Consider the following 19929-nt stretch of genomic DNA (forward strand, 5'->3'; position numbering starts at 1 on the left):
ATTTCATGTTTCCAAACAGTCCCTTATTGTCCAGATTGAACAGAAGAGTCTCTGTTAAGTTCTCGAAACAGTTCGTGAATGATTATACAAATGTTGAGGCTACACCTCCAGAGTCTCTAAATGTTGAAGTTAATCCGTTGAGTGGGAGTGACAGGACGGAAATTTCAAAACAGAACGCGGTTGAGAATGCAAAGGCGGAGCAGGCGGGATCTATGACGTTTAGAAACCGGTTTCTGAATTTCGTGCGCCTGAGTTCAGTGGTTAATAATGCTGCTGAATCATTCTTCAAGAGCGAGATTAGGAGGAGGCTGTTTGTGACAGCAGTGCTAATTGTGATTAGTCGTGTCGGTTATTTCATTCCTCTGCCTGGATTTGATAGAAGGTTAATCCCTCAAGATTACCTAAGCTTTGTATCGGGATCTGTTGGTGAGTAATGACCATTCTTCTTCCATGTGTATGGTTGTTTATGCAATTGTCTGATCGTCGTTCATGTTGTTTTCTGCTAGATGAACTCGGTGATTTTGCAGCAGAGCTTAAAATGTCTTTCTTTCAGCTTGGAATCAGTCCTCAAATCATAGCGTCGATCATCATGCAGGTTAATTCTTTTCGTCAGCTAGTTTGGTTTTTGTTCACCGAATAGACAACTTTGAAACCAACAAAACTACATGGATAAATGTTAAATGTGCTTAATCTTGTGAGGAAAGTTGGAATGTAATACAATAAAGTTATATATTGAAAAATCTCAATATCGATGTACAGGTACTCTGTCATGTTGTTCCCTCCCTGGTAAAGCTGCGGAAGGAAGGCTTAGATGGTCAAGAGAAGATTAAGAGTTATATGTGTGTCTAGTTTTTCATCTCAAGCAGTGAGCCAAGTTCTTGTTACACAATTTGATTGTGACTTTTACTTTGGACCAGTTTTGTCTCTCAAGATTTTGAACATGTTTCGTTTTTTTTTTTTTTCTATTCAAGATGGTGGCTGTCTTTCGGCTTTGCAATAGTGGAAGCTATCATACTTGCTTGTTATTCACTTCCATATTCAATCTATGCGGCTAGCTACAGGTAATGCAGCATATCTATCGTTATTTTCAACAATGATTTTGATTTTGAGTATATCTTGGGTCTAGTCACAAGTTCTTATAGATGTAGTTACCTAGGTTCTCTTTTCCACCATGCACTTAGCAGTTAGCATGGTTCGTTTTCTTTTCTATTTAATAATAATTGCATGTCTTGTAGGTTTCTTGTTGTTTTAGTTGGTAAGTTATATTTGTGAGATCGAAGATGATATTTATCTGTTGGTAGGAGTATGATTATGCTTTGGAATTTTGCAGGGTCAAGCATGTGATGGTGACAAGTATGTTATTGGTTTGTGGAGCAATGGCAATGACGTGGATTTGTGATACCATCTCAGAATCTGGATTTGGTACTATACTTGATATGTTGGTTACTTGGCTGGAGTTGTATCATTGTCCTAATATTCCCCATAATTCTGTCAGGATGCCTTTCCGGGCCTCATTTTTTTTTTTTTTTTTTTTCAAAGAATGATTTTACTGTTCATTGTCACCAGTCACTATAATTTAACATTTTTCGGATGCTGGATTTAGGGAAAGTTTTTACATAGTTGAATTATATGAATACATGTGTGCGGTCTTAAGATCATAGTATCATTCCAATAGAGTCACTTTTTACGGGTCCTTGTGGAATGCTTGTTTTTCACTGATGGTGACTGTTAGTACATATGTGAGGTCTTAAGATAATAGTATCGTTCCAATAGGGTCGCTTTTTATTTCTTTAATATGTTCACAGTACTTTCAAACAACATTAAATGTTGCTTGTTCTTGCTGATCTCGCTATACCTCTCTAATATAAAAATTGTTTATACATTCTTTTATCTTATTGTGTATGGGATTATAATCTATATCTTCTCTGACTGGTAAGTGGTAATTCACATTTCAGGTCAAGGTTCATCTCTAATTATTTGTGTACAAATATTGATTGGCTACACAGAGACATTATACAAAATGCTGTCTCAGCTCTCAGGTATGTGATATAACAAAATCCATTAAATTACGTGTGTTGGGCGCAATTTTCCCGTCAGATAACATTTAATTCTGTAAATTTGCTTATCCTACCTCTAGAACTCTGACAGATATCATTTAACTTCAAGTTTTAAAGTTTAGTGATTCATGTTTTATTTTATTAATTTCAGGAAGTTCTGTTAGTTGGGGCCCATATTTATTTGCAGTATTGGGCGTTTTCACTATAGTCACTATGTGGGCAGTTGTGGTGACTGAAGGGTGCAGGAAGATAAAGCTGCAGTACTATGGTTTTAAGCTTGCTTCTGCTGCAAGGTAATTCAAATATTACCATTTGGATGGGATTGTGATAATTTTTAGAGAAAGACACTGAGTAGTGCATACTTCTCTCTACACATGGTGTGGTTGATTATAGATGGCCGTTCTTAGCCGTTATTGCTTATAAACTGATCTCATGATCGATTAACAGATTAGTAGAAGCCATCATACCATACTCTACCTTCTATAATTTGACATATAAAAATTTGTGTACTTTATTTCTGCTGGCTGACACTATTTTCTGGTCTTTTGTGTTTTGGGCAGAGATGACTCACCTATTACCGAAGTGGAGCCCTATATCCCTTTTACCATTAACCCATCAGGAATGCAGCCTGTTCTCACCACAACTTATCTCTTGGCATTTCCCAGCATTCTTGCAAGGTTAAAAATTCTTATTTGGCAGCATCATTTCCTGGCCGACCCAGAAAGCTTTCCTTAAATATTCTATTTACACTTTGGTCTTTTCTGTTTTAAAGTTGAACTTTACAACTTTCTGATAATGTGGTTTGTTGGCAGTATTCTTGGTTCACCTTTCTGGGAGCATGTTAAGGAGATATTGAACCCTGAAAATACTATTGGTGCAGGGCCTTGGGTGTACTACTCAATATATGCGTTTTTTGTGTTCTTATTCAATATATTTGACATTGTAAGTTTATTCTTAACATTATATATATATATATATATATATATATATATATATATATATATAATCATTCTAGAATCACCTTGCTTTCTGCTCATTCTTCAATCTGCAGGCTACAAGACAGTAAAAGAGTACTTTAAACCCCAACTAGTAGTGATATAGTTGTCTTGGTGTTTCTATACTTCTGCATAAAATTTCTTGTGCTTACATGTCTGAATATGAAAATAGTGTCTGGTTATCAGTAGTTTCTTAATGCTAACGCCTTCTCTTATGACTTAGGAATTTAGAATTCTTGGTTAAAAAATCCGTAGTAAATATGATATTTAAACATTTAGATGTTAATAGAAATATACTAAGTTATATCAGAGTCACCAACACCACCATGTAAATGCTCTAACTTAATCTCATCTGTTGAAAAGTTTGCTCGTTTTGTTAATAAAAAATACTTGTCCAGGCCAACTTGCCCAAGGAAATTGCTGATTACTTGAATAAGATGGGTGCGAGGATACCAAACATAAAACCTGGGAAGGCTACAATTGAGTACCTTACAAAGATTCAGGCATCGACACGTTTCTGGGGTATAATTCTCTTTCATCGTGTCTACCTGTTGTTTAATACTTAGTTCCTTTGTCGTTGGTGCCCATTGAACTCTTTTTTGCTTGCTTTTTTTTTTTTTTTTTTTCTGTGGTGGAAATTCCGCAGGGGGGCTATTGTTAAGTATCTTGGCAACAGCATCAAGCATAATCGACCATTATTTACGCAATATCAATGCGGGATTTGCAATCGGGTTGACATCGGTCCTAATAATAGTAAGTACAGTACCAAGTATAAGTTATGAAATGCTGAGTATGCCACTAAATCCACGGCCATAGAATGCTTTTGTTTGTTTTTGTGTGTGTTACCTTTCTTTTGATCATTAACTCAAGGTAGCTGTAAAAAAGTTCTGGCGTTTGAATGAATATTTAGAGGACGTTAAGTATCTAGGGTTCTTATTTGTTTACCATACACGTACAGATTCTGACCTGGCTTTACTTTTCTCAGCTTTGCTTTACCCAAATAGACCATAAACCGACCGTTTATTTGATTAATAATTTTTTCTTGCATAAACTTGATGGTCTATGTTTTCATGCTTGCCTTCCTATGGAAAAAAAAAAATTACCTGATGTACTAAATTGTACCGGGTTGAATGGTTTGCGCTACTGCGTTATATTTTATGCAACTCTTGCAAGTAGTTCTGACTATTGATTGTGCAGGTGGGTTCTATTATTGAACTTAGAAGATCATATCAGGCATATAATGTAATGCCAAGTTTAAGTAAAGCCTTAAGCCGGTATGGTGCATAACTCCCAAATAGGCTGTGCCTTCTCGTCTTCAGGTGATGGTGCTCCTTCGCTCAAAAACCGATGAAAGAACTTCTGCGGAGAAGGTGATGCTAACGACAACTTTTTCTCTCCCTTCATTTTTTGCAGCATTGGAATTCTTAGACTGATGAAACACCTCCAGCAGAAACCAGAAACCAGAAACGATTATGGCATCGCAATATGCTGTAAAGGGTACGAAGTCTGGTGGCTTAGAGTAGTATGTAATGCTTCATTCATTGTCTACGAAGCGAAGACTCATTGCCGGCATGGTTTCTGTATCAAATGGAAAAGAATCGATGGCGGGGTTTTGTTCAGTGCACTGTAAACCAACCACGGTTTGTATCGACGATATAAGACACCCTATGTTTTGTATATATAGACACCCATCTATTATCTATATTAAGACGTTTAAGACGGAATCTTCGCGGGTGGTGCATTTCCGTTTGGGTACAGCCAGTTTTTGAAATTTCTTTGATACGGAATATCGGAAAAATCAGAGAAAGATATGGAAAGGAGGTGAAGTTCAAACTTCATCTCATATCGGAGAAACTCTTAAATTTCAGTCAAAATCAACAAAATTCGTCGATATTTTCGACATATCAATTAAGTATCAGATAAACTTTTACATTTCGTCTAAACCAATTTTCAACATTCCCTGAAGTTTCATTTTAAATTTTCATCATTTCTCTCGAAAGCAACTGATATCAATATATCTATTGATTTTTTTTCACAAATTTGCATATTGATATTTCTATCGATACCTATATATTGAACATTGGTACAGCTCTGCCTCCATTAGCAGCTCCAAAGCTCAGAGAAAGAGAGAACTTGTGTGTAAGAGAGGTATTTATCCAGGAAGATCCTTGTCGGATCCTTTTGGTGAGGATCATAATGATCCTCCAATCACATATATTCATCGTACATCGTATGGTTAGAAATTATTGTAAATTTTTTTTATTTAAAATTGAATATAAACAGTACCAGACAAAAACTGGCCGTACGATGTACAATAAAAGGATGTGATTGGAGGATCTAACGAGGATCCTCTCTCGGTATTTATGATTTGATTGATATGAGGGTAGAGGGTGCTGTGTGTAAGATTTAGATCCTCTCCGGATCCCCTCATTCGAGATCCCGGAGATCAATGCATAGTAACCATTCATCAAATATTGTGCGTCCACAATTGAATGTTTTTTATATTTTTAAAAGTAAAGCAGTCTCGCTTTGCATGAAAAATATATATATAAAAAAAAAGAAAAAATTATTGTCGTATGATCTTTAATGAACGGTTACTATGCATTGATCCCTGAGATCTCCAATGAGAAGATTCGGAGATAATCTAAATCCTCGTGTGTATACTATTTGTCGACTTTTGACAATAATTTTTTTTATAAATCGATAAGTTTATAATTTTTTTTTAAATATTTATTGCGACTTAATACAAAAAAATTATTTGGGAGAATGCCTTTCATGGAATAGCTAGACCGACCGTCACGTCCTGAATCAATAAAATGAGAATAATGATGTCAACACACTCTTTTTAACTTTGTGTGTACTTCATGTTAATCTTGACTGTTGATTTTACCATAATTATGGTGCACTACGTCAAATATAGGGAGTTTTAACGAAACAAATTAGGTACTGCTCATTTTTAACGAAAAACCACATGTTTTCCTTTATCTGGTACTATTCACTATACCTTTATTTATTATTTTTCATTAAAACTAAATTTTTTTTTGAACTTTTCGTTAGTTTTCCTTCACATATATATCATTCCCCTTGTTTGGGCCCATTTACATTGGCCGTTGAGAGAGTCCATAAAAAATATGGATTAAAGCCCATCGTACAACCGGACTTCTAACCCGACGTCTCCATACAAACCAGAGCCACCGTCCCTCTCCGTCTCAGTCGGAGCCAAAACCCAAAACCTGACAAAAACCATGAAGTTCCAGGTAGAAGACGTGACGGTCTACTTCCCGTACGACCACATATACCCGGAGCAATACGCCTACATGCTCGAGCTCAAGCGCGCCCTCGACGCCAAGGGCCACTGCCTCCTCGAGATGCCCACCGGCACCGGCAAAACCATCGCCCTCCTCTCTCTCATCACCTCCTACACTCTGTCCAAGCCCCAAAACCCCGTCAAGCTAATCTACTGCACCCGCACGGTTCACGAGATGGAGAAGACGCTCGCCGAGCTCAAGCTCCTCCACAATTACCAGGTCAAGCATCTGGGTCCGCAGGCCCAGATCTTGGCGGTGGGGCTTTCGTCGAGGAAGAATCTGTGTGTTAATCCGACGGTGTTGGCGGCGGAGAATCGGGATTCCGTGGATGCGGCGTGCCGGAAATTGACTGCCAGCTGGGTCAGGAACTTGGCGGCGGAAAACCCAAATGTGCCGACTTGTGAGTTTTTTGAGGATTATGAGAGAGCTGGGTCTGGAGCTGTTTTGCCTCCTGGGGTTTATACATTGCAGGTATTGGTCAATTGGGTTTTTGAAAATTTAGTTTCTTTGAATTGGGTTTTGAAAATTTTGTTTATGTTTTCTCGGAATGGAGTGATTGCAATTGGGTTGGTTTGTTTTGTGTGAAAATTAAGGATTTGAGGGCGTATGGGAAGCAGAAAGGGTGGTGCCCCTACTTCTTGGCGAGGCATATGGTTCAGTTTTCGAATGTGGTGGTTTATAGTTATCAGTACATGCTTGATCCTAAAGTGGCTGGGATTATTTCCAAGGAAATGCAAAAGGAGTCTGTTGTGGTGTTTGATGAGGCTCATAACATTGATAATGTGTGCATCGAAGCGCTTAGTGTTAGCGTGAGGAGGCAGACAATTGAGGGTGCCAGGAGGAATCTCAGTAAGATGCAGCATGACATTGAAAGGTAGGTGCTTCTTTTGTTTGGAAATGATTGGTTATGGTTTTGTTGAATTCAAACTCTCTCAGCTCCGTAATTTTGAGGGGGCTTTACGCATTGCATCACTTATCCGTCTCTTTTTATTTTATCAGGGTTTGTTCAAAGTACTGGCTAAGATTATTCCTAGATAGGCTTGTTTCCAGCTTTCTTAGTTAGGGCTCTTACGTTTAATACAGATTTTCATTCATTTGCTTGACATGGTAGGTAGGTTCAAGGCCACTGATGCAGATAGATTGCGTAAAGAATACAACCGGCTAGTTGAGGGTTTGGCACAAGGAGGAAACCTACCTAGTATGTTGATTGCTCATTCCCATGATTTTCTTCCATTGAAACTTAATTTTTGCTTGATGATTTCTCGAGTTCTCATAACTTGTTATTTCTTCTGCATATGCAGTCACAGATACTTGGCTTCAAAATCCTGCTCTACCTGATGATATTCTGAAGGAGGCTGTGCCTGGAAATATTCGTAAAGCAGACCATTTTGTGCATGTGTTACGAAGATTGGTCAATCATCTGGAAGGCCGTCTCGAAACCGAGAATGTTGAGAAGGAAGGCCCTGTTAGTTTTGTTGCCACTGTCAGTACACAAGCTGGAATTGACCAGAAAACTCTGAAGTTTTGTTATGATCGCCTACACTCACTAATGATGACGTTGGAAATTACTGACACAGATGAATTCTTACACATTCAAACGATTTGCGACTTTGCGACACTTGTGGGAACATACACTCGTGGATTCTCTGTTATAATTGAACCATTTGATGAGAGAATGCCACACATTCCTGATCCTGTTTTACAGGTTAGTTTTCGTGTTTTTTTCTTACATTTTTAATACAAATGAAGATTGATTGATTTCTGAAAATTGAACAATTGGTTAAACATATTACACCACTTTCAACAATTTTTAAAATTTTATGTCCACTCTATTGAAACTAATGATGTGATGGTTATTATAAAATCTTCCTGCAATATGTTCCCTTGCATATTTACTGTAAGAGTGTCTGCCTTTGCTTGATCTACTTATATTGCTTTGGTAATGGATGGACTGAAGTTGTTTTCAGTTCTAATCTAGTCTTTTCATATTTGGTATTCCAGCTTTGCTGTCATGATGCTTCACTTGCCATAAAGCCTGTATTTGATAGATTTCAATCAGTTGTGATTACATCTGGAACCTTGAGCCCGATTGATCTCTACCCCCGTCTTCTTAATTTCCATCCTGTCGTCAGTCGAAGTTTTACTATGTCATTAACAAGAGATTGCATATGCCCAATGGTTCTCACCCGTGGAAGGTATAAACATCAGAAAAGTTTTTCTGTGCTTACATTTCATTTCTCTTGATTCATTGTAGTAGGGGAGTTGTAAACTTTATTGTTCTTATCATATCATAAGTTGCCTATTATATTTAGCATTTAATCCTATTAGGTAGTATCTAAAGGTTGCTCTCGGATATAATTTCAGTGATCAGCTTCCAGTAAGTACCAAATATGATATGAGAAGTGATCTTGGCGTAGTAAGGAACTATGGGAGGTTGCTGCTGGAGATGGTTTCTGTTGTTCCAGATGGGGTTGTATGTTTTTTTGTCAGTTACTCTTATATGGATATGATAGTCAATAGCTGGAATGAAAATGGAATTTTGAAGGTAACTGTGCTATCTCTGTCTCTTGCTTTTCCTGGGTATATGTGGACCCTTTCTTTGTCCTCTTCTCCAAGTTTTCGAAGAAGTTGGTTTTTCAGAAAGGTGCTTACTGCTCCAATTGTCGCAGGAAATAATGCAGCATAAGCTTGTTTTCATTGAGACCCAAGATGTGGTAGAGACTACCTTGGCTCTTGACAATTATCGTAAGGCTTGTGATTGTGGGAGGGGTGCTGTCTTCTTGTCTGTTGCCAGGTAACATAAACATTCAGAATTTTTTATTATTAATATGCAATTAAAATAAAAAGGATGGAGTGCCCTTCACACAAAAAGGAAAAAAAAAAGGATGGAGTACCCTTTTGCTATTTGTGTACGCTGTCATATTTAGAAAGCTATCCATTGTTCCATGCCACACACATTTCAGAACTTTCAATATTACAATTGATAGGTGACACAGTTCTCTCATGAGTAATATTATGTATGTACTTTCACAGAGGAAAAGTAGCTGAAGGAATAGACTTTGATCGACATTATGGACGATTGGTGATCATGTTTGGCATTCCTTTCCAGTACACATTAAGCAAGTGAGTTTATCTCTTCTGTTTTATTTATTGAAAAAGGGTATTTTGAATCAAATTTTCTGCATGTTTTAAATTTTAGTGTTTGGGGGTTTTGTTGGACTGAAACAAATTTTACGTTTATGGCTTGACATACTTTTTCTCGCAGGATTTTGCTTGCACGGCTGGAATACTTGCGGGATACCTTTCAAATAAAGGAAGGAGACTTTTTGACGTTTGATGCCTTGGTATCATTGCAGTGCCTTTCATAACGTATAAGAAATACTTGCTTTTTTAAGACACGTTTTCTAAACGTTTTGGGTTCTGTATGGTGCAGAGACAAGCAGCTCAATGTGTAGGCCGAGTCATCCGGTCAAAAGCGGACTATGGCATGATGATTTTTGCTGACAAAAGGTTTGTGTTCCTGTTTTCTGTTTTTATCAGTAGAATTCCAATATCATGAATTCACTACTGGAAGCTCTAGTTCAACATTAGGCACTGATTTTTGGATGCTTAACTTCAACTTCAGATATAGCCGTCATGACAAGCGATCCAAATTGCCTGGATGGATACTGTCGCATTTACGTGATGCACATCTGAACTTGAGCACGGACATGGCTCTGCATATAGCACGAGAGGTTTGTCCTTATTTGTTATCACATATTTCTACTATCTTATTACGTTTATTGATTAGCCTGAAATATGCATGTCTATTAGACTTTGTTTTTGTCGTTTTCCTTGCGAGTCGTTCATCGATTGTTTTACCAGTCTGTTGTGACCTAGTAAGCCATCCCTTTAGAGCTGTGCTAGATGATTCTGGGACCCAAAGATCAAAACCGAAGCATTGAAACACATCTTATTTGGGCTGACGAAGTGCGATTGCTACTTTTTCAACTGAGTCAGAAAAATATCTAAAAATACCAAGCGTTTTTAGTTTTCTTTTTTTGCCAGAATCACCCAGTGTTATGATGATAAAATCGAACTTCCACCTTGTTGAAGCTTCTGGCAGTTGATTAGAATTGCATGCGATTTATCTTTTGCTATGTTAAATCTTTTCTTATCTTGAAAACAGTTCCTTAGGAAGATGGCTCAACCATATGATAAGGTTGGTGGCGGCAGCGGTAAGAAAACCCTTTTATCCCAAGAAGACTTAGAGAAGATGGGCGAAAGCATTGCTAATGATTTGCTGCGTTAAGGAGTCTGCCTGAAAGCTGTGTCGCGGTTTGTGGGTTTTTGGTTTGTCGTTGGCCAGTTATCAGTCCTGCACGGAAGAGTTTGGCCAACTTAGGAGATTTTGTTATCGATGATCTGAGCAGTTACCTACCGGAGCATGGCACAGCCTTACGATAAAAATTTCACTCAAATTCGATTTTCCGGGTTTCAGGATTGAAATATGCTGTACAAATTCATAGTCGTGTAGATTTTTGGCTTGTCGTTTGTCTTTCTCATGATCAAATTATGGCTAGAGCTACATTTTTGAACCTCAGTTTTGACTAGTTATTAGATGTTTACCATGGCCATGAGTTTATAAAAGTTCTAGCTGTTTATCCTCATTTCTACGCGGATTGGTTCCCCATGAATTTTCCTTTTTGCATAACTTTTGTATATTTTAGATGGATGCTTGGAGCTAACGGAAGACTGAGCGCAAAACCGTGCGCAAGGATTCATATAGTTGATCTTACTTAGTAAGATAGAATTGGGTTGTTGTTGTATACTATCGTCAGCACTCCAAGACGTTCACTCCTCGTGTAATGACATTTTTGGAGAGGTGTAGAATGATGGTTTGGGAGTGTTGTTAATTGCTTCGATTGTAGACCATTTGATTAGGAGAAGGCGAATTTAAACTCAAGACTTCGAGTGCAATAGAATATGCTCTTAACTAGTTGGATTACACGCCTCTTGCCAGAATTAAACACATTATAAGTTCATAGCATGGGTATATGACGAATGGAATACGAAGGACTTTGCAACAACAACAAAACATGAAAGATATAATGATTTTTAGATTATGCCAAATGTCTCAGAAATAATACACTTTGTTAGATTACAATACAGGGGAATAAACAATACACACCAATTGGTAAAAAGAAAGAAAAAAAAATGTTCTAGTTAACATTGTACAGTAAGTAGCACTGATGACCCATAAACACCAATCAGAATATTTTGTTTTCCAATTTTTTCCCCCTCCAAAACTCTTTAATTACGTACACAAACTGCTTACCCTAAATCGTCCTGCAGATTTTTACACAAACACAACCAATACCGGATTAAGAGTCAGATTGAGGTATAATTTGATTTATCACCCTCTTCACTTCCGTAATACTTATTTTCTTGCCACTCACGTTATCCTTCACCTGAAAAAAATGAAATTAAAAAAATGTCAAAAAATCAGAAGAATAATTCTCATTAACTAATATTGCATGGTGAAAGTGAAATACTACATAAATTACGTACCTTGGCCCTCAGTTCAGCTACGAAGTACCCATTATTCAATGAGGACTGGACAACCGTGGTCTCAATTCTTAGCTCCCTAAGTGTTTGCATCACATCAAGCAATAACCCTTCTCTATAAGGGCATTGGAGCTCCAACAACCCGTCACTCTCGATTATTGACACCTCTAGAGAAGTTCCCGTCACCATAGGTGTTGGTGACAGTTCTGGCTGAGGTGGTGGCAGCGGCAGTGGAGGTGGTAAGTCCTCCATTGCTTTAGGCTTAGCAATGGCGACGCCACCACTTCCTTCCACAATCCTCAACTTCCTTTTTTCCGACCCGTGGCCGGCCTGTGTCCGCTCTACTACTGGGAGCCCACTTCGCAAATCTTTACAACTACTCGACCTTTGTATTTCCCCGGATGATCTCGACCGTTGATCATCCTCCATCGGCACGTTACGTGCCTCGAGATCCTGAATTTTCTTACGCAGTTGCTTCACGTACTCGATTGTGTCCCCTAATATGGAAGCCTTGTCCATTTTTGTCACAAAAGGCACAAGCGACCTTAGTATAATAAACCTCTCATTAAGCTTCTCTCTACGTCGTCGTTCCGCTAACACATGATTGGCGCTGAGCTCGTCTTGTGGGGTCCCTTTCCTCAACCGAGTCGAGGCTTCACCCTCGTGAGATTTTGGCGAGTTCTCATCACGGTATTTTGAGTGAAGGAACGGTACACTGAACAAGATATATTTCAAAAGCCATTGGGACGTGCCTTCGGCCGGCATAAGGAGGTGGTGATCAACTCGGCTCGACCACTTGGCGAAAGCTGACTGAGTCGAACAAACTGCATAATCGGTGGACGAATTCATCGTCCACCGAGTCGACTGTCCCTGGAGTATGGTGGAGACCGTCTCCGAGTAATGTGTGTCATCATTTGTCAACTCCTCTAACGCTAGGGGTCCTGAACACACTAAACAAATTAGGTTGCAATAATTTGTCAAGAAAATACCAACAAACAAACAATTAGTTATAATAATGATTAGGTTGAAAGCTTGATTAAGAAGTACTTAATTCAACATTTAACATTGAACTTTATGAAGGTTAATTGAAACTTTGATCCTAATCCAAATATAATATGAAATCAAAGGAGCAAATTGGCCAGTTTTTTCACGTGGCTAGGAAAACCACGCATACAGGTTGAACTTTTGCCTTAGGGTTTTGTCTTTTTTTGTTTAGACAACGTGGTACAATCCCGAGAAAGGAAGAGTTTTTCAGGGATCGCTGCAGCGCGTCGAATTTTTCAATGTATAGCACACTTTGGTACACCATAATATAAGGTGTTATCATAATATAAATAGTTATAAATTGTTTTAAAGTATTTAAATACATATATTATAATACTTTATTCATGATATATTGAAATTCCTGCATTTTAAAAGAAACTAATGTCTATAAATTGTTGATTTTAATTTTTACTCTATTGAGATTAAGAAGTAAAAAAAACAAAACAAAAGAAGGGTATACCAATTAATTACTAACTTTTATAGTACCTGCGTGCGGTGGTTGAAGGCCGCTGCTCAGTGGCTCTTGTACTGACGGCCACCGCCGGGTTGACTCCGCTCGATACGAGTCAGCTTGGCGCTGCTGATCAGCTGGATTCCTAGACTGACTTAAGGCTAACAAGTGGAAATCAGAGTCCAAGTTATTTGAGGCGTCATCAGGGGAGCCGAGCCGGATGTCTTCGGACATCTCGAGTTGCATGAGCTCGCTTGGCTCGGCAACTGCGGCCAAAGCCTGAGGAGGATTTGCGGCGGGAACCACGGCTCCACCATTGGGGCCTGTTTCAGCTTCGGAGTCGGACTCGGCTTCGTCGTCCTCCTCCTGATTATCATCTTCTTCGTCCTCTTCGTCTTCTTGGGCGGCGTTGAGAGGAGGGTCGGTGGACATGGCGGGTAGGAGGTTTGAGGAGTGGAAATGTGGGTGGTCGGATGAGGTGGTGGGGTTGGAGGTGGAGTGCTCGGAGAGGGCGGGTTTTGGGGGTGGAGGGTGGTGGTGATCAACGAAGAAGGTTTTGACGCGTTGGACGAAGGCGTGGTCTTCTGGAACCTACATTAAATTAATACGTACAATAACAAAATATTTTAATACATAATTAAACATGCATAAATAAGGTGACCTTTTAATTTGACTAACAAAAAAAACAAAAATTATCACGTACCCTCTCTGTGGTGCCAAACTCTACGACGCCGCCTAGAAGAGGAATGCACACCACAGTCTGTATACGAGCACTCTGTAGAGTCATGCAAAGAAACACAATTAAGTTTATAATGCCTAATAAGTGAAGACATAATCTCATTAAACACTATATGGAAAGACGTTACCATTGTACTTAGTTTTATTTTTAAGCATAACGTTCTAAACTACTCTAATCTAAAAAGTTCGAATTCAAAATTAAGCACAATGAGGCTGTACACTATTCTAACATATAGTGATTTAAGTTACGTCTGCATTATGGGTACTTACTTTGCCAAGCTCTCATATACATTAGCGGATTTCAAACTCTGGACCTAAATTACGTGATGCATGACATCCATCAGGCTAATCTCGATGGCTTACTTTTACCAAACTATTTAATAATAATTTAGGAAACATGATAACAAAAACAGATATAGAGTGTGGAATTACTCCCTAGGTAGGATTTGAGGCCAGCTAGTTTTACAATACAGTATTGTATTCATAAAGCTGCACAAAGGAGATAGAGGTTGGCTTTGTTTAGTATAGATGGTACCTTTGCCAAAATAGCTCTGGAAAAGGTTTTGCTATCGACCTCGTTTGCACCCGTGAGCCATACATGCTGCCGCCTTGCGTATGCTTTACCTGGCAACCTACGTTCGTACGCATATCAAAATCTTCCTTAATCAACCATTTAAATTATTATCCTTTCATAATCATATAGTAAATAGCTAGCTTTGTATGCTTATACGAAGCTTTGAAAGATGAAGAGGTAGTTACACATAAACGGTAATGTTTCAGTTAGTGCAAGTAAATAGGCAGGCCTCTATACATTAGGGTGAGGGATGCTTACTGCTAGCTTTAGGTCTCGTTTGAAAATGCGTTTTTGAACATCACTTAAGCTCATACCATTTCCTACTGGAAGAACTTCTATTACAAACATGTTATGTCAATAAAAACCTAAATAATTCTTAAAAAAGTACTTGAAGTGCTACTTGAATGAAGCACCTGTTTAGAAACCACTACCGATTGCTTTTCTAACAATTTTAATTATTTGGAAGCGTTTTAAAGCATTTTAAAATGATTTTATATAACTATTTTATGGATTTTCATTAGTTAAATAATAGAAATGAGGTATTGTGTCATCCACACACTTCTTTTTACCTTCTACATGCTCATTTTTACTTTCTACACACCTTATTAATTTTTGTCTATTCATTCGATTCGATAACCAAAAATTAAGATGAGAGTGTAAACATGTAGCAACAAATTAAGTTGAGTGCTACTGCATGTGGTGGGTGCCGAAAGGCATCTCTAAAGCCCATGACCTAGAACTAGAGAGCTGCAGTAATTCCTTATATCTGAAAAAGCACGTCGTTTTATATCCAGTGGGTTTAAGAAGGGGCATAAGAGTACGGGCCCGATACATTATTTGACCTACTCCCACACAAGAGAGAATAATACAGATTCTCCTTAGGCTGTGTGTCTGGCATTGATGAACACATTTGATTGTCTGTTATCCCAAACAAGTAGCTTCCATCCCACTGAAGCAGGTGAAGAAGTAAGTGATAACTAGCTAGATATTTCAACGTCAAAAATTTAATTTATATACATTCACTCCATCTATAAATAGCCAAATCCCTCTGCAGAGTCCCAGAATATGAGAATATATTCCCCCACCAGTCTCTAAATTAAGCAGTTTCCAATCTTAAAATTGTAAAAAATTTAACAAACGTATCTAAGCAAACTGTCCTTCATTAACTCCTCAACAGACTAGAATTCCATAAGTAGTGCAGTTACAGAAAATGCAAGAAGAATATCACGATGATCAAATGCTTTATTTACGTAACAAACAGAAAAAACTACCTCAAGAATATTGAAGTTTGGTTACTTAGCGCAAAGTATATAGGAGCAGTTTTTTTAGCAGGGATCTTGTTTTACCTTAAAGTTTAGCGTTAGGGTTTTCGTTACAGTAGAATATATAGGATCCATGCTAAAAAGGAGCTCGCATATATGTATTATGTATTATTTGAAACGGACTTCAAGAACGGACATGTCAATATTTTCTGCATGTGTATCGTATTGTTGTGTATATGTATGACACACATGTATACAAAGAGACAAAGCAAAATCAAACAAACAAAACATCACTAAACTAACAACGACGGGGTACTTTGGATTTAGATGAGAGATTTTTCAGTGTAACGGTCCCACGAGGTGGTACACCACGTGTCTTTATATAAATGGTGGGTTGTGTGTATTAAAAGGTTAATAACTTAAAAACTAAAATTTTTCATTACTTACATAAAAACACGTGATGTACCATCTGTGTTCCCGTCATAACTAAAAATTTCTCCATTTAGAGAAGTTGTTTGGGCTTGTAAAGTTTGCCTGAGAGATATTCGAGGAGGCGGTGTTACGTCAACGAGAGATTCACATGTGCCAAGATGCATTCTTTCACGCTTAACTACAGCCTTACATTTGTAGATAATTATTTTCATCTTTGGAAAAGTTACAGTTCCCGACAATTGTTGGCTCACCCATATTTACCACACTCATATGATTATATCTCACTGCCAGCTGTTTACACAAACTTATACAGTGTCCTATATATTGTCTATCTAAGCAAATTTAAGAGTATTTGTCAAATATCATAAATGTCATTGGCAGGTAACCTAGGGCATTGTTTGTACTCATGCATGCAACTATACCAAGTACTAAATCCATCAACCACAATAAGTACGACACCGGCGGAAGGTGAGCTTTTTATTTGCAGCAGTTGTTAGTACTGATTGATTATACCAAATGGGGTATTAGGGTATGCAAGCACAGAGTCCATAATTTATGAGGGGTTTCAAAAAAAAATTTATCCTCCTATGTATTACATATGAGTATAAATTTTCTAATAAAAAAGTTTTTAATTGAAAAGAAAAATTATCATATGATTTTAAGGAAAACTAATGAAAAGAGTTTGAAAACTTTGAGTTTTAACGATAAGGACAAAATAAAGGGTAAAATGAATAATACCATGATTGACTTTTTACTGTAAAAATATGGTTTTTCGTTAAAGTGAACAGTACCAGAAGCTTTTCGTTAAAGTTCCTAGGATTTTATCTATATTACAATTGATTAAGTGGAACTTATACTTAATATATTAACTTTTCACTTTTCTCTAGGAAAAAAAAAACTTGTGTATTATTTTCTTCTACTTTTCTTTAACAAAAAACTAACTCATGCATTAATTGCTTTCTTCCACAAACACAATTGTATTTTCATCTCTCTTTTAGACGTGATCCATTTTTTTATGGATGAACCGTAAATCATGATTTCATAGCAATTGGAGGTTATTCAATTAGTAAGACTAAGATGCTAATTTCAATTAAATTCGCACACGACCCTTAAAATGTAGACAGCCTTGGACAATACCCCTAAATATTTATCACATATGTGTTAGGAGAAAGTGTGTGTAGTTATTATGGCACATCAAAACAGTAATTCTGCAATATTCATCTTTCTACAATATTCATCTTTAATGTGTAGTACTCAAGTATATATCTCAAGCTTTTGGGAACGAAACAAGATGAGTATATATAACCGCTGTAAATTCCCCCCCACCCCCCATATAACCACTGTAAGTTAATAATAGCAACATTGATAGGGTTTTTTTCTCATTATATTTTGTAAATTAAGGAAGCATTTTAACTAAATTTTACTTGTTACGTATGCTACATAACAGCTGTGTGAAACAATTAATAAAAGCGTTGAATATTCACATTACCATAAAAAAAAATTCTACTAATAGTTGCAGAGTTTTGCACTGAACTTACACCACAAAAAGCAATAATATATTTGTCAGGAATTATTAAAAATTGAAGAAGTTTGCAGGGATTGAAGAGAACGTGAAAATCTATATAGCCAAGTAATTAAATAGAAGCATAATGAGGTGCTATTAATTGCTTACCCGACGCCGGGGGGAAAGGAGAATGAGACACACATCAAGTAGAACCATTCGGACTCGGTTAAGTCCTCCGGGGATAAGGAGGCACAAGGGCGGCGTGCCGGTGGCTGGTTCGTCTCTCCAGCAGACAAAGAGTCGTAGAGCTCTCTTAGCTGCTGGCTCCGCTGGAGTGACGCCTCCTCGGCACTCACTTCCATTGGTTGCACCGTCTTCCTCGTCTTGATGGCTCCATTGTAGTACCCATCTGACCATACTAAGATCCTGATGTATTCATCATGATGAATAATAATTACATTTATTAATTAATTTTCTTGAAGAATTAATGAATTAAAATGAAATGAAATTGAAGGTACGGTAGGGTTTCTGGGTTAGGTAGACGTACCCTTGTTGGGGACAGATTTGCCAGAAGAGACTGTAAGTCCATTGAACAGATTGGACTGAGGCCTGCAACATACCGCGGAGGCGGCTGCTACTTGGCGGTGGCAAAGCCATTTTTGGCCACCTGACCTTCTCTACCTCTACTAGTCTTAATTAGAGAGAGAGAGAGAGAGAGAGAGAGAGAGAGAGAGAGAGAGAGTTGAGCTTAAGCTAGCTACCGTTTTTTCCTAACTCTCCTTTTTTTTCTATGAAATAAAATCTAGATTAAGCAAAAAAAATTAAGGATTAAGAGAAAGGATAAAGGGGTTCCAGTTTTGGGATTTTGGGTTTGATAGGTAAGTGAAAAGGCAGCAGAAAGGAGGAGGTGAGTTTGCAGAGCTAGCTAATGATCAAACACCTTTGGTGTTTGAGAGGTAAACTGATATATGAAGAGTACATAAAGGAAAAATAGAAAGGTGGAAGAACTTTAAGGAGAGAAGAGAAGGTGAGGAGAACGTTAAAGCAGACCAGCAGGTGAGAGAGAGAGAGAGAGAGAGAGAGAGAGAGGAGTTGAGAAGAAGAGTGAAAAGGTAGATGATGACTTTGAGGAAGATACGTTAGTTGCATCCCAAGAAATGCCATCTTTTTTACCTCTTGACTTTGGTTTTTAAAAATAAAAAATCATATGTTACGCGTATATTATTATCATGATGTTATATAACAATGATATACTAATATGTAATTTTTTTCATTAAACATTTATTATTGATATGAGAGTTCAGATAATAATATAACCGTGGTATATAAGTTCATTACATCTATAAGATAGGGTGAGGATGTTAAAAATTCAGTGGAAATACGAATGGTCGTTGGACATGGCTGATGGGAAGAGTTTTTAGGGGGGGAGAGAGAGAAAGGGAGCATTAGTGGGAAAGAGTTTGGCGATATTGTGGGGGGTTTTGACTGGTCGGTCTACCTGCGCGCGTGGCTTCATATGATTGCAACATTAAGTGTCTCTTTCTCTACGTATGAGAGAGAGAGAGAGAGAGAGAGAGAGGGAGAGAGAGAGAGAGTGAGACGTTTTTTTATGGGTCAGAGGAGAGAGGTGGGATTAGGTGGCCAAAGACTGGGCGTTGGAGTTTCAGTTTAGAATTATATGAGCATGTGAAAGTTGAAGCTACCAATAATTCCACATCCACTTGTCAAAACGTGTTACATGGCATACTAAAGTTTCATTTCAAGGTCACCAGAAATTTCTTAAGTTTAATTTGGAAACATACGTTACGTAATGTACCAGTTTATGTTTTATAACAAAATTGGACAGTATTAATCGATATGACTTATTTTTAGAGAATATATATTTAAAAAATGAATTTAAGATTTATATAATAATGTTACATGATTGTATTTTAAACACACTAATAAATTTCCAAAAGTCACTTATGAAGTTATGAGATTTTTAAGATAGTTGTTATTGATAAGAAATGTCATTGCA

General features: G+C 37.6%; 3 protein-coding genes across 3 annotated transcripts in view; 2 read left to right on the forward strand and 1 right to left on the reverse strand.

Moving 5' to 3' along the window:
• LOC137715777 (preprotein translocase subunit SCY2, chloroplastic-like) overlaps window positions 1-4776 on the forward strand; it is a 5223-nt gene extending 447 nt beyond the window's left edge. The window contains exons 2-14 of the mRNA XM_068455125.1: window positions 1-426; window positions 507-595; window positions 760-839; window positions 972-1061; window positions 1331-1422; window positions 1956-2039; window positions 2209-2350; window positions 2618-2734; window positions 2870-2999; window positions 3451-3574; window positions 3699-3805; window positions 4250-4371; window positions 4466-4776. The exon at window positions 1-426 is cut by the window's left edge and continues 84 nt beyond it. Coding sequence (XP_068311226.1) covers window positions 1-426; window positions 507-595; window positions 760-839; window positions 972-1061; window positions 1331-1422; window positions 1956-2039; window positions 2209-2350; window positions 2618-2734; window positions 2870-2999; window positions 3451-3574; window positions 3699-3805; window positions 4250-4339 — 1571 coding nt within the window. The 3' untranslated portion in view covers window positions 4340-4371; window positions 4466-4776. The remainder of the gene's footprint in view (window positions 427-506; window positions 596-759; window positions 840-971; window positions 1062-1330; window positions 1423-1955; window positions 2040-2208; window positions 2351-2617; window positions 2735-2869; window positions 3000-3450; window positions 3575-3698; window positions 3806-4249; window positions 4372-4465) is intronic.
• Window positions 4777-6243: 1467 nt separating this feature from the next.
• Window positions 6244-10942, forward strand: LOC137715729 (general transcription and DNA repair factor IIH helicase subunit XPD). Its single transcript, XM_068455072.1, has 12 exons — window positions 6244-6831; window positions 6954-7234; window positions 7476-7558; window positions 7662-8065; window positions 8362-8555; window positions 8725-8905; window positions 9030-9154; window positions 9394-9483; window positions 9626-9704; window positions 9794-9870; window positions 9986-10094; window positions 10529-10942. Exons 1-12 carry the CDS (start codon window positions 6298-6300, stop codon window positions 10649-10651), a joined length of 2280 nt encoding a protein of 759 aa, XP_068311173.1. The 5' UTR covers window positions 6244-6297; the 3' UTR covers window positions 10652-10942.
• A 492-nt stretch (window positions 10943-11434) lies between these two features.
• On the reverse strand, window positions 11435-18965 carry LOC137715591 (transcription factor BHLH42-like). The gene is made up of 7 exons (XM_068454931.1): window positions 18460-18965; window positions 18081-18338; window positions 14676-14772; window positions 14106-14177; window positions 13438-13993; window positions 11911-12848; window positions 11435-11810 (listed from the first exon to the last, which is right to left on the reverse strand). Exons 1-7 carry the CDS (start codon window positions 18567-18569, stop codon window positions 11724-11726), a joined length of 2118 nt encoding a protein of 705 aa, XP_068311032.1. The 5' UTR covers window positions 18570-18965; the 3' UTR covers window positions 11435-11723.
• Between the last annotated feature and the right edge of the window lie 964 nt (window positions 18966-19929).

The sequence above is a fragment of the Pyrus communis genome, chromosome 14, assembly GCF_963583255.1.
Source record: "Pyrus communis chromosome 14, drPyrComm1.1, whole genome shotgun sequence".
Lineage (NCBI taxonomy): Eukaryota > Viridiplantae > Streptophyta > Magnoliopsida > Rosales > Rosaceae > Pyrus > Pyrus communis.